Source organism: Prionailurus viverrinus, chromosome E1, assembly GCF_022837055.1.
Source record: "Prionailurus viverrinus isolate Anna chromosome E1, UM_Priviv_1.0, whole genome shotgun sequence".
In the NCBI taxonomy this organism is placed as follows: Eukaryota; Metazoa; Chordata; class Mammalia; order Carnivora; family Felidae; genus Prionailurus; species Prionailurus viverrinus.
This window is the reverse complement of record NC_062574.1, coordinates 3,198,783-3,212,627: the sequence shown is the minus strand read 5'-3', so window position 1 is coordinate 3,212,627 and position 13,845 is coordinate 3,198,783. Positions and strand designations below refer to the sequence as shown.

General features: G+C 45.5%; 1 protein-coding gene across 8 annotated transcripts in view; it reads right to left on the bottom strand.

Moving 5' to 3' along the window:
- NDEL1 (nudE neurodevelopment protein 1 like 1) overlaps positions 1-13,845 on the bottom strand; it is an 89,330-nt gene that overhangs the window by 40,501 nt on the left and 34,984 nt on the right. For all 8 annotated transcript variants that reach the window (XR_007146947.1, XR_007146946.1, XR_007146948.1 and 5 more), the window contains 6 exons: positions 13,586-13,683; positions 11,731-11,884; positions 10,627-10,775; positions 8,744-8,880; positions 6,497-6,670; positions 2,250-2,341 (listed from right to left, as the gene is read on the bottom strand). Coding sequence is in view for 5 of the 8 variants with exons in the window: in XM_047833224.1 (XP_047689180.1) it covers positions 2,250-2,341; positions 6,497-6,670; positions 8,744-8,880; positions 10,627-10,775; positions 11,731-11,884; positions 13,586-13,671 (792 nt within the window). In the remaining 3 variants the exon portion in view is untranslated. The remainder of the gene's footprint in view (positions 1-2,249; positions 2,342-6,496; positions 6,671-8,743; positions 8,881-10,626; positions 10,776-11,730; positions 11,885-13,585; positions 13,684-13,845) is intronic.

Below are 13,845 nucleotides of genomic sequence, written 5' to 3'. Positions count from 1 at the left end.
CTGGAAGACCTGGGATCCAAGGCACAGAGGGACAAAATCAGCCATGGGCAGAACATGATACTTTGACCACGGAGATAAAAAGGGAGAATGGCTACGAACACAGGCGATGAGAGGAGAGTAACAAAAGAAGGTAAGAGGGGAAACGAAGAAGTTGAAATCAGATGGCCTTGATTTCCCAGTGGAAGAGGAGGCAGGAGTGGGGATGGAGCTTCCAGTTCAAGTCAGCGGACAAAGGAGGACAAAGAAGTGGAAAATGAAACATCCCTAAGAGCACGCAGGGCTGGCAACTAACCGCAGACCAAAAGCTCTGGTGACGTCTGGGAGGCAGGCTGTCAACTCAATGGATAAACCACACAGGGACTCCCAAGGTCACCATTCGGGCACCATTTCTGAATAGATCACTTAACGTAATAAGCAAAGCAAACAAGGAACAAAGAAACTTGCGGACAGGAAGTCCAGGAACACGCAGAGCCAACCCAGGGGCGAAGGGCAGAGAACCGCAGCAGAGAAGCCACGAGCCTATCCAAGCGCAGGCGGGAAGGGACCGTGAGAAGCTGCGAGACACGAGACCTGGCAAAGAAAGGCCTGGCTTCTTCCGCCCACCAGAAGAAGGTGGTAATTGAGAGTGCCAGGAAAAGGAAAAAGGCCTACAGGCCAGCTAGGATACAAATAGGAAAAAACTGGGCATATTTTGAGTAAACCATAAAAAACCAAATGCTTGACACACGGTTGAGTGGCGCAAACAAAACGACCCAAGAGCCCAGCTCCTGCTCTACGATGGACAGTACACACGGGGGGTGGGCAGAACACTGCAGACGCTACAAGTTTTCAGTTTTTACAACCAACCAGTGGAGAGTGCAAGACGGGACAGAGAACTCACAAACACAACAAGGAGCTGAGCGCGTAATAAATTGAGAAACAGAGGTTTAAGCATGTCATTTAAAGTTATAAAAATAACCAAGAGACCAAAAAATAAAAAACTGGGGGGATGTGAGTTAACTTCATCTTTTTGCTTAAAGCTGAGAAGTCAAGACACCAAAAAATAAGCACATTATTTGAGTTATGGAGCTAAATACCATAATTCTTGTAACAAATGGGATCTTAAAAATGGTTAGGAGAGAACATGATGTACTGTATAAAATAATTTTTATTGTTTTTTATGCTAGGCTAAAATGCAGATCTAGAATTACTCTGATGGTCAGAAAACCACTGTATCGGCCAGAAAAGGCAGACACGGGACCCTGTACCGTGGCCTCCCATTTCTTCGCTATGTGACGCATAATGCAATTTCTGCTTTTTTCAGAAAATATCTCTCACAAAAAAGCATGTGAAGGGGCAGTGGATAGCGGGCAGTTTCAGGGGCAGATCGCTGAGAAGAAAGGTAGAAGTCGCCGAGGGAAACAGGAAAGGGAACCAAAGCAGGAGACGCTAACTTCACAGTGGCATAAATCCACACAGCTACGTAACTGCTTCCTGAGATCCAGGTTCAGGGAAGGAGAGGTCCAACTGCTTGACTGATCCAGACGGCAGGTCTCGTCCATGGCCAAAAAGATCACGAGTCAGCAGTGACAGAGTGAGCCATCTGTGGGATCACGGATGAGCACAAGAAATGAAAGCAAGAGATGGCTAAAAGGCCAAGAGGCTCCCACCACTGTAAGGTCAGAGAGTAGGTATTCTAGAAGGAAAAAACTGAATAAGCAGTAAAACGAGTTTAATATTTCAAAAGCCCAACTGTTCTGGAATACCGGGTTAGAGCCAAGGAGACAGCACAGAAGCTCAAGTGGCCAAGGAGCAGTAAGACAGACGTGACTAAGACGAGGAAGGCCCGTCGCGAGCCAGTGCTGAGTCCTGCAGAGACAGCCGAGGGGGTGGTCAGGAGGCAGACTACAGCAGGAACAGGATTCAGGAGTGGCACAGAACACATAGCAGGCCACAGAGCAATCAGTGTAGAAAAAGATGGAGGGGCCACGATGGGGAAACGGCCATGGGGACACACAGAACGCCCCCGGGGGGTGGGGGTGGGGGGGCCAAGAGCTCAGCGCCCAGGGCCGTCTGCAGAAGCACTAGCGGGCCCGAGCCCCAACACTGTTCCCCGGAGCAGTCTCAGCTCATCACCAGAGGCTTCTGTCTCTCTGCTTAATCAAGGCCTTCAGCACAAGAAGGTCCCCTTTTTTTCTTCCCTCCCTCCGAATTAAAAATTCAACACCTTGGCAGCTGAAATACGCGGGGGTAAATAATTGAATGCTTACCCCTACTTTCCGTAAGAGATCCCCCACGATGTTTAGTGCTGATATCCTAGCGGAAGGAGTTAGTGGACTGGTACCAAAACCGTTTGGTATAGCTAGAGAAAAAGAAGAGAGGAGTGGTTACACTCGTCGTTCCCTCTACATCTTGTTGCCGGTTTTGTTGTTGACGTTACAAAGCAGAATATGCGCCACGAAAAAGAATCCCAAACCATGGACAGGAAGTACAAAGTGGGACACCATCAATACGTTGAACTGTCTCCTTCAACTGACTGATATTTAGGCTACACCTCATTTTACATTACAAATAATGCTAAAAGGACATATATCCTTCAAACATCTAGACAAGGATTTCTGGAGAAGCGATTCCTAAAAATAGAACTGCTGGGTCACAGGATATGCCCATGTCGTCCACCTTAGGAGATACTGCCAACATGCTCTCTGAGAAGGTTGTGCCAAGGTCAGCAATCTGCATGGTAACGCCATCAATGATACGAGACATTATCTTTTTGTTTTCTTTTCTTTTTTTTTTGCCAATTTGATAGTCATTCTGTTGTGTTTTTGTTTCCGTGCTAACTAGATATGAGAATCTCTTCTTCTGGAAATCATCTGTTTATCCTCCACGCTTTATCTACTGGGTGGTCTTTCCTTTAACCAACGTGCAAGGGCCCTATCGACTGTAGACGTTCACCCTCGCTCTTCTAGGTCTTATACTTCTCAGTGTGACATTCATCTTCCAAGCTTTTTGTTTTGGTGGGGGAAGCCTGGGCTTCCTCACCTTGGCATCATAAATATGTTCCTCTTATGCCCTCCTTAGGTTTTCCTAATTTTTTTTTAACATTTACATCAGTTGATCCATCAGATAGCGAAGCTTTTTTCAAATGGATAGCCAAATGTCCCGATACCGTAACATGAAGACGACTCGTCTCATCTGAAATGGCACTTTTCATACACTGCATTCCCTATATATTTTAGTTCCATTGACTTATTAGTCTATTGCACCAGAAATAGGCTGCTTTCATTACTGCAGCATTAAAACATGCTCTGCTGTCTTGAAGGGAAAAGCCTGTTGTTATTAGCCTATTTCAAGCTTTTCTTGGCACACTTACTCTTCCAGAGTAACTTTAAAATCAACTTGCCAATTTAAAAGACCCTCTTGGGATTTTCATTAGCAATTTAAATTACTCGTTGATTTGGGGAGAACGGATGCTCCAACAGTCTCCCCACTCGGAATGGGGTTATTTAGTGTGACATTTACTCACACCTTCTTGCACGTCCCTCAGCAGACGTTTTCAGTCATGCACGTTTCTTCCATTTACTTTTGAGATGGTGTCCACCACAGTTAAGAGCTCTTGGGCTAAACTGCTAGATACGACTCCATCTCTGCCGCTGAACAACTGTGTGAGCTTTAGTAAGCCACCCATATGTAGAAGAGGGCTAATAAGAACACTTCAAAGTCGTTGTGAAGTTTAAGTTAGCCAATACACTCTCGAAACACCTGCCCATAGGAAGCACTCAATGCTACGGAGCGCTGATCAGTACGTAAACGCTTTGTTGCTGCCGTTCACGGTCCTTGTCCTCCAGAATACAATCTAACTGAAGGCGGGGACGCGGTCCCATTCTCCACTAGACTCCCAGCATCTAGAATAATGCATGGCACAGAACAGGGGCTCACCAGGGTATAAACAAACTGCTGTACTTTTCTCGGCAGGTATTTCCAGACCTCGTTTTTCCCTATTATCCTCAAATTATTAAATCTGTGCTTTTATGGAAAGATGTCTTAGATGCTTTTTGGAAACCGGCAGCGTCACTCCTAAAATACAATTAAAGACAGACCACTTCATAGAGGACGGCCCTTCAGGCTTGCACTGATTTCGCTAATCTCCGGCTTCTCGTCAGGTCTGTGCTGACTCATCTGTCACACAAGTGCGGTGATCTGGTACGCAGCAGCTTTCAGGTTGGTTAAAGTGCACGCTTTCAGTCCCAGTCTGCAAACGTCCCAGCCTACCTGGACAAATAGCACTGCCTCGGGGTTGACAATCTTAATCCTGTGCCACAGCGAGCAAGCTCTGTGTCCCACTGACCTTGCCCTGCTCACCGCAGCCAAGTCCCCGAATTAAAACTCTAATGAGCTATGACAGGACGCGCACCTGTCTGGGTCTTACCTCAACTGAGCTCCCGATTCTTCTGATTAGGGGCTCAACTGAAGAATTTTCAGAACTTAGCCACACAGTTCTATCAGTACCAGAAAGCAAACCTTTGTTCATTCTCAAATGTTAGGAATTCTGAGATCTTCAAATACACAAGCAGCCATTCTCCAAAACGGACAGTGAGAGTTTTTGAAGCCTGCGACCATGTGCACCCTGCCTGCTCTGTGTCCTCGGCAGAAACCCCAGCACAAGCGCAAATAACACCACCCTAACGACTCTATGGCATTTTCCCGTTCCTGAGCCAATTTCACCTTATAACTAAGTGAAGGTAGGAGAAGTTCTCTACTGAAGGGCTACTGAGCACTTGAAATGTGGCTACTGCAACTGGGAAACTGAATTTTAAATGTTAATTCACTGTAATAAAAACCTAAATGTGAACGGTCACATGTGGGCTAGCGGCTACTGTACTGGGCAGGACAGATAGAGAGAGCTTACTTCGCCAACTGTCTGAAGAGAAAATCTTCTCCTATCACTCTGAAAGAGAAGATCCTTTATTTAAAAAAGGGATGGGAAGAAAGAGCTCCAGTCTGGGAAGAAAAAAGAATGGAGGAGTGGGAGTGGCCGAAGTATCTGCAAGCTGCAAAAATGAAACAAATCTGAATGAAGCCCTGTGGGGGCTCCATTCTAAGGTTCTACGTAGTGGCCACTAAGTGGTGTTTCTGCTTAGCTGCATATAAAAAACCATACTGGCTGACAGCAAAAGGAACATTCTCACGTACTGCTCGTGGATTACTCCGAATGTCACCTCTGAAAACGGCAGCCACCGAGGCACGTAACAGAAAGCCCACGCCCACCTGAGCCGAATGGTAACTCAGGGAGTCTCTCTGTACACGCCGTGTGTAAAGGCCTCTAGTCTTCGGTGATATGTGAAGTGGCCCAAGAAATAAAACTGTATTTAAATACGATCCCCAAGCTTACGTGTAACAAGGAGGTGTGGCACAAGCAAACACACACACACAGCGGAAAAAATTCCGCATTAACAACAGCTGCCCTCGGGAATGCAAGCTGGTGCAGCCACTCTGGAAAACAGCATGGAGGTTCCTCAAAAAACTAAAAGCAGAACTACCCTACGACCCGGGAATTGCACCACTAGGCATTTATCCACGGGATACAGGGGTGCATGTGTCCGTTCGAAACAGCACAGGTGTGCTGTTTCGAAGGGACACATGCACCCCCATGTTTACAGCAGCACTATCGACAATAGCCAAAGTGTGGAAAGAGCCCAAATGTCCATCGATGGATGAATGGATAAAGATGTGGTGTGTGCGTGTGTGTATACACACACACACACACACACACATATATATATACACACACGCACGCACACACATACACGATGGAGTATTATTCGGCAATCAAAAAGAATGAAATCTTGCCATTTGCAACTACGTGGATGGAACTGGAGGGTATTATGCTAGGTGAAATCAGAGAAAGACAAAAATCATAGGACTTCACTCATATGAGGACTTTAAGACACAGACAGATGAACACAGGGAAGGGAAGCAAAAATAATATAAAAACAGGGAGGGGACAAAACAGAAGAGACTCATAAATATGGAGAACAAACTGAGGGTTACTGGAGGGTGTGGGAAGGGGGATGGGCTAAATGGGGGAGGGGCATCAAGGAATCTACTCCTGAAATCATTGTTGCACCATATGCTAACTTGGATGTAAATTTAAAAAAATAAAATTATGTTGAAAAAAAAAAACAAAAACCAATAGCTGCCTTGCAGCGGTTAGACTGCAGTGGGTCTTTTTTTTTCAACTCTTCAACATGAACCTGTATTCCTGCTACCATCAAAAACTCAACGTTGCTTTGAAAAGCCTGCAACTTCTTAAAGACTCAATGCATTGAGCTGCTCTTATTGTACACGCAGGCGCCACTGCCCTGTGCAGCAGCCGCCTGGGAAACCAACCTCTTCCTCTGCTCCACAGAGTGCTTGACTTCACCCACTTCTAAACTGAAATCATTGCTCACCCCATGGCGACCCCTGCTTCCATCGCTAATCCACCACACGTGCAGAGAGAAAAGACAGCACAAACCTTTGGGTGAAGGAAAACTGTTTTCCGTCCCTTTGCCAACGGGAGTAGCTGGCAAAGAAAGCGACGCCTGCACAGCAGAGTCCATCTTTTCACAGTCCAGGGTCGGAGAGCTGGGCGCCGACTTTCTGGTGACTTCCTGCTGTCTCTCCCGGACTGCCAGTTCTTGTCTTAAATCTGCAAAATGTGGCACAGGGAATAACACTCACTCGACGAAGCAGACACACCCGGCAAAGTCACATCTGAAAAGCCGTAAAGACATTCCTGCTAAATGACTATTTCCCAAAAACGAGTTTCCTATTTAACGCTTTTTATTTCTTGGGGCATAAAAATGACAACCCTACCGTCTAAATGATCTTTTAGAACTAAAACACGTTGCGGCGCTTGGGAGGGCTCAGTCGGTTGAGAGTCCGACTGTGGCTCAGGTCGTGGTCTCGAGCCGATCAGTTCATGAGTTCGAGCCCCACGTCGGGCTCTGTGCTGACAGCTCGGAGCCTGGCGCCTGCTTTGGATTCTGTGTCTCCCTCTCTGCTCCTCTCCCACTCCCACTGTCACTGTCTCTCTCTCTCTCTCTCTCTCTCTCAAAAATAAACATTTTTTCTTAATTTTTCTTAATGTTTATTTATTTTTGAGAGGGAAACAGAGAGACTGAGTGCAAGCAAAGGAGGGGCAGAGGGAGACGGAGATACAGAATCCGAAGCGGGCTCCAGGCTCTGAGCTGTCAGCACAGAGCCTGATGTGGGGCTCGAACTCACGGACCATGAGATCATGCCCTGAGCTGAGACAGGACGCTTAACCAACCGAGCCACCCAGGTTCCCCTAAGTTTGCTTGTTTTTTTTATTTTTTTTAAATGTTTATTTATTTTTGAGACAGAGAGAGACAGAGCATGAATGGGGGTGGGTCAGAGAGAGGGAGACACAGAATCCGAAGCAGGCTCCAGGCTCTGAGCTGTCAGCACAGAGCCCGATGCGGGGCTCGAACTCACGAACCGTGAGATCATGACCTGAGCCGAAGTCGGATGCTCAACTGACTGAGCCACCCAAGTGCCCCTCAAAAATAAACATTTAAAAAAAAAGAAAAAGGAAAAAAAAAAAGCCAATACAAATGCTACAACCTAAGAGGATAGCGAACTATGCTCACGTGCAAAAAGAAACAGGATGGAGGCCAAACCAAAACTCACACTGAACCTACAGGACACAAAAATAAATGCTCTTTTCAACTCATTTGCTTTTATTCTGTTCTTTTGGGATTACTGCAAAATCAATGAAGTACACTTTTAGAATTTTAAATGGGTTGGTATGGTTTATTAATTATCAAAATGCAGTATTTTGTTATAGAAAGGAAGCATTCAAAACAGTCGCAATTTTTTTCTTGCTTTCAAATCTAGAATTTTTAAGCCCAAATTAACATTTCCTTTTCCAGTTATTCAACTGACCTACAGAACACTGGCGTTAAAAAAAAAAAAAAAGTATACAAAGTTATCCCCTTCCTGGGTATATACCCAAATGTCTATCCGTGGATAAATGGATAGACAAAATGTGATCTGTGCATATAACAGGGTCTTATGCAGACTTAAAACGGAAGGAAACTCTGACACGTGCCACCACAGGGATGAGCCTTGAGGACGTTATGCGGAACGGAGACAAGCCAGTCACAAAAGGACAAATACCGTACGGCCCCACCTCTGTGAGGTTCCTAGAAGAGTCAGATTCACAGACACAGAAGGAAGAACGGCGTTGCCAGGGCCTGGGGGCAGGGGGCCGGGGAGTTACACTGCTGTACAAGCATATAGTGAATCCATACTTTCCTTTTAAAATTCTCCCTCCCTCCGTCTTTTGGTTAATACATGGTAGAATGCAGATTATAAAGAAAGCAGTCTCTTCTTTATCATATGTGCACACACGCAGTGTTATTATGTGCGTCACACAGGAGAAGACCCAAAGAAACTAAGCAGGACACACACCGTGGTAGCAGTTAAGGTTCTGGAAAACAGACCAGGGTTTGAATCCCCACTGAAAAGCTCTAAGACTTTGGACACAACTCCACCTCTCTCTGCTCAGTTTTCTGACCTGTAAAAGGGGGATACTACTACCTGCTTCTTCGAGTTGATGATGTAGGTGCTGAGAGACTAAAAGCAGCACGGTGCCTGACAAAAGGATCGTGCACACGGCCTTCAACCTTGCTCCTGGAGCTGGCTTAGAACCAGGGCTTAGGGACAGTGGGGTAGAGGGTTCAAGTTTTAGGTTTACCTCTGGCTTCATCCTTTAACCGCTGTACAGAGACTAACAAAGATTCCTTTTCATCAAGTTCACTTTCTAAAAATGCGTTTCGTTCAATGGCCTGATTTAGCCTTTGTTCAAAGTCTTCCAGTGACACTATTGTTGCTCTAAAAAGAAGAAAAAAAAATTGGGAGTCCATGAATTAAATAAATAGCGTGCAAACAGCTAATACAAAAGGAAACTGTCCGTTTAGCTCATGCCATTTCCTGACCTAGAAAGCCTGGCCCAGTTGAAAGAGAATGGTCCCCACCCCCTTGTGACCTCTGGTGGCACTTAGTATCTCTGTGGCTAGTTTGGGCCATTCAATGTATTCTCTTAAATGCCCACCGAAATTCCTTACGGTTCCTTAAAGGAAGGCCACCTATTACACACTTTATCTCCCCCCTGGATTGTAAACACAACAACCAAGTTGACACATTTCCAAGAAGACTTTCCAACAATTTTAGAGTACATCAAGAATTAAAAATGCGTTTAAAACACCAAGTCCCAGGTCCCGCTCCATTTACTCCCTTCCGTCTCTTCTTCCTGCATTTCTCGTCGTGCTCATTTATTCAACAGACATTCACATGCACCTACTACGTGCCCCCTGCCCACTGCGTGCAGCCTGCTACAGAAATAAAATTCCCTAACCTCAAGTTAGAACCCTTAATGCCTGTGGCCAATTTTATCGAGTCCTATCGGCTGTCAAAATGTCTCTCAACTCCACTCGCTCTCCCCCAACCTTCTGCCCCTGGCTTAATTCCTCATCCATCACCTGGATTACTCCTCAAGGGTCTTCCTCCCTACTTCCAGTTCCTCGGTCCTATCCCATCAAAGTCTGGTGTCCCTCCTTTGTTTAAAAAATTCTTCACGAGGCCCTCACTGCCTCTAGAACGGCTTTCAAAGAGCACACAAGGTTCTTCCCAATCTGGCCCCAACCACTTTCAATCTCATGTTGTGCAGCCACACTGTCTCCACACATGTCAACCAAAGTGATATATTCCCACCTCCTGAGCCTTCCTGCCTCTCTGCCTTTACACCTCTCTCTTCCCCTGGCTGGCCTCTTCCCTCCTCGCAGACTCCAGCTTCAGGGCCAGCGAAGGCTTCCCCTGCCCCCCCACGGTACGCCAGCAGCCGCCGCCTCTGTGCCCTGGAGCCGCTTGGACACTCTCTTCGCTCGAGTACTGACCGTGTCAAAGGTCCACGTCGGTCCCACCCGAGGGCAGCGGCTAGCTTACCTCTGTCATCCTCAGCTCTAGCATCAAGCCAGGCATGTAGGAGTCACTCAGACATTAAGGAAAGAACTACCAGACAGTAATTGTAAAGTAACAGGAATCAAGTTTGGAATGGTTCAGAAACAACTCATTACAGACTGCAGAAAAGCTCAGCAACAGTAACAACAGCAAGCCACTCTAGGCCGTGCGGCAGAATCGTGACGAAAGCAGTATTCTGAGAAAATCCACAGGTTAGCATTTAAACTGAAGAGAAGGAGAAGGAGTAAAGATGTAAAGACAGATCAGTGAGGAAGTCACTACAGAATTCAGGCAGAAGATGTGGGGCCTGCCAGAAGTGTGGCAGCACTAAGAACACAGAGGGAAAGACAGAGGAGTAAAGCAGAGGTGTTTAAAAAACAAAACAGAACACCAACAGGACCAACAATGGTAATGAAGGACAGAAGAAGGACAAACAGGGAGAAAACCCTGGAAGGGCATTATCTGGAGAGAGACGGATCGATTTAGCACCAACGTGATGAAATACCAGAAGGCGACGTTCTGGGACCAAGATCTAGGTGACAGGCTGAGCTGAGAGTTGACAGATCTTCAACCCTGATCGCCAAGTTGCTTGTTCTAACCAAGTGCACAGCCTGCATTTACCTCTTTGCTCGCTCCAGATCATCGTTGGCCTGCTCCAGCTCTCTCACATACTTATGCAACTGCTCCTTAATGGCCCGAGTCTGACTTAAATCATCTTCTAATACCGAGACCTGCTTGTAGCTCTGTGCATACTGATGTTCTAGTTTCTCCTGAAGGCATGGGTATAGGAAGGAAAGTGTGTGTGATTAATATAGAGTTGTCCTTAGCAAAGGAAGTAACCCAAACTATGAGGGCAGGGATCCAAGGAAATTACCCGCAATCTGAGGTGATGGTACTCCTCTCCTCCTTACAATATTTAAAAAAAAAAAAAAAAAAAAAAAAAAAAAGACATTCATTCCAAGCACCTTAACTCATAAATTTAGAGAGTCAACCATTCTCCCCTCAGAAAGAAATCTAATAATGACCTCTCTGAAAAGAAGTTACTTCACTATTTTGTGAAACTACTGCCTCAACCCCACACTTGGGGAGGGGGTTGAACTCTGGGTTCTCAGGCTAAACGCGGCCTGGGTGAGCACAGAGAGGGAGACCACCACCCAGAGCCCCACTCCCCTAGTTCTCACCTGTGTCCCCCCACCCTTCCCCAAACCATAACCCCACCCCACGCCCAGGGGCACAGAAACCCTCAAGCACTTGGCTAAGGCAGGTGATGGACAGCAACAAAGGGGGTTAATCCTTTAACTCCTAGAAATCCCTTTTTAAAAAGGGATTTTTTTTTTAACCCCAAATGAACTTCAAAAGTAAAGAGGCTATGAATAATGGAATAAATGTGTATTTCATACAAAATAATTTTAAAGTGCCACCAAATGAGGCAATCTTGAGCAAATCAGGCAGCTTTGGAAAATGACAGAATGGCCACGTGTCATGAGAACACGATCGCTAAAAACCGGACGGCTACAGGGTTTCTAAGTGAACTCCTAAACCCCAAACCACCTTCCCCTTGGTTCCATGAAAGAAAAGTTTATTCCGAAAACTCACTTTAAGGCTTTTTTTTTTTTTTTTTTTTTTTTTCTGCCTGCTGCTCTTAAGCTCCACCCAAAAACCGTATCCCTCATGTGAACACAGCCCAGCGCATTCGACACCAGCTTGTAAAGCTGCCACAGTTACCTTTAGTGCTTCGACTTCATACTTCAGTCTCTGGTTATCGGCCTGCAAGTCTCTGTTCCTCTGTTCAGCCTGTACTAACTGTGCCTCCAGCTCTGCTTCTAATTCTCGGCTTCCCTCCTGGAATTCAACTAGCTCATCCCGAGCTTCCTGGAAGCTGATCACAGACAGAGTGGGAAAGAGGAGTTACAGGGGGAGTCCCAGGGTCCGCGGGAAGACGATTGCAGGTCAGGTCGATGACTGTGCCCGAACGCTGGTGCTACCACAAAATATACTACGCAATAAAGACAGTCTGTCTTACATCACTTATTCTAGGCTCAGGGTTCAGTGAAAGTGACTTAAAAGGTCCAAAAGGACTCACATTTTACACACTCACCCCTAAATCTTTTTTTTTTTAATGTTTATTTATTTGTGAGAGAGAAAAAGAGAGAGAGCATGAGCAGGGGAGGGACAGAGAGACTGGGGAACAGGGGATCCACAGTGGGCTCTACATTGACAGCAGACGGCCTGATGCGGGGCTCGAACTCCTGAACCATGAGATCATGACCTCAGCCGAAGTCAGACGTTTAACCTGAATGAGCCACCCAGGTGCCCCTCCCCTAGATCTTTCCTTTTTAAGGTATTAATAAAGAAACACACATTACTATGCCACAAAGTACTGTTAAGTGTTTTTCAGTACAACTGGTTTCCTTTGTAATTTTATTATTTAATTGTATGCACTGAAAAACATTATTTTGGGGCGCCTGGGTAACTCTGTCAGTTAAGCATCTGACTTAATTTCAGCTCAGGTCATGATCTCGTGGTTCGTGGGATTGAGCCCCGCATCAGATCTGTGCTGAAGCAGGGAGCCTGCTTGTGATTCACTCCCTCTCTCTCAAAATAAATAAATATTTAAAACAAAACAAACAAAAACACGTTATTCTGAGAAGGGGTCCACAGGTTTCCCCAGCCAACTGAGGCATCTATGACACAAAAAAAGATTCAGAGCCCCTGACATAAACAGACCCCTCCTATATCCATCAGCATAATTTACTTGGCTTCGATGAAATAGCAAAGAAAGGTTTGATAAGGCTTAACAAGCTTTATATACCAAAGTAGGAAAGTGTGTGTGTGTGTTAAGTTGCATTTTAAAAAGAAATCTAAGGGGCACTTGGGTGGCTCCATCGGTTGAGTATCCGACTCTTATTTTTCAGCTCAGGTCATGATCCCAAGGTCATGGGATCAAGTCCTGCATCGACCTCCCCATGAGCATGGAGCCTGCTTAAGATTCTCTCTCTCTCCCTCTCTGCCCCTCTCCCCCACTTGCACTCACTGCTCTCTCTCTCTCTCTAAAAATAAAAGATAAAGAACCAGAAAGAAATCTAAAGACAAATTTGGTGCTTAAAGGGTTATTAATATAAAAGGCTTCCCCAACTAATTAGAATAATTGAGGTTTCTATTAAAACACTCCATTTCTATTAAAGCTCTCCTCCCCTCTCCAAAGCTTCGCTAGCTCCAAACACTGACAGCACTTGCCTGAAGAGAACTAGCTGTATGAAGCCCTAGACAGCTTATCAGAATCTCCCAAAGACCAAAGGATGAGACAGAATCAGCACACACACAGCAGGCCAAGTGTAAGAGGTCAACTACCGAAGAAATCACAAACATGAAGTTTTCTTACTGTTTTAATAATTTGAACAAAATTGTATGGCATTTTTATACTATGTAAATACAAGCAATGCTCTATTTCCAGAATCCCAAACCCAACCCCGAAACTCTAAATTTAGCTTTATGTTAAAATATACACATATCTGCACACGCTGGCACTGGTATTCCAAACGCCTTCCCCTAGTTTCAGGATGCTTTTCAGTATCATTACCTTTGTTTATACTTCAAGGAAAGTTCCTTCCAATAAGCAGTTTCCTCCTTTAAACTTGAAAAATTTGGTATATCTTCACCATCCATGATCAAGAAAGCCTGTGAAATATTAAAGACAAACTTTTAATGTTTGTTTATTTTTTTTGAGAGCAGGGGAGGGGCAGAGAGAGAGAAAGACACAGAATCCGAAACAAGCTCCAGGCTCCGAGCTGTCAGCACAGAGCCCAATGTGGGGCTCGAGCTCACGAACCGTGAGATCAT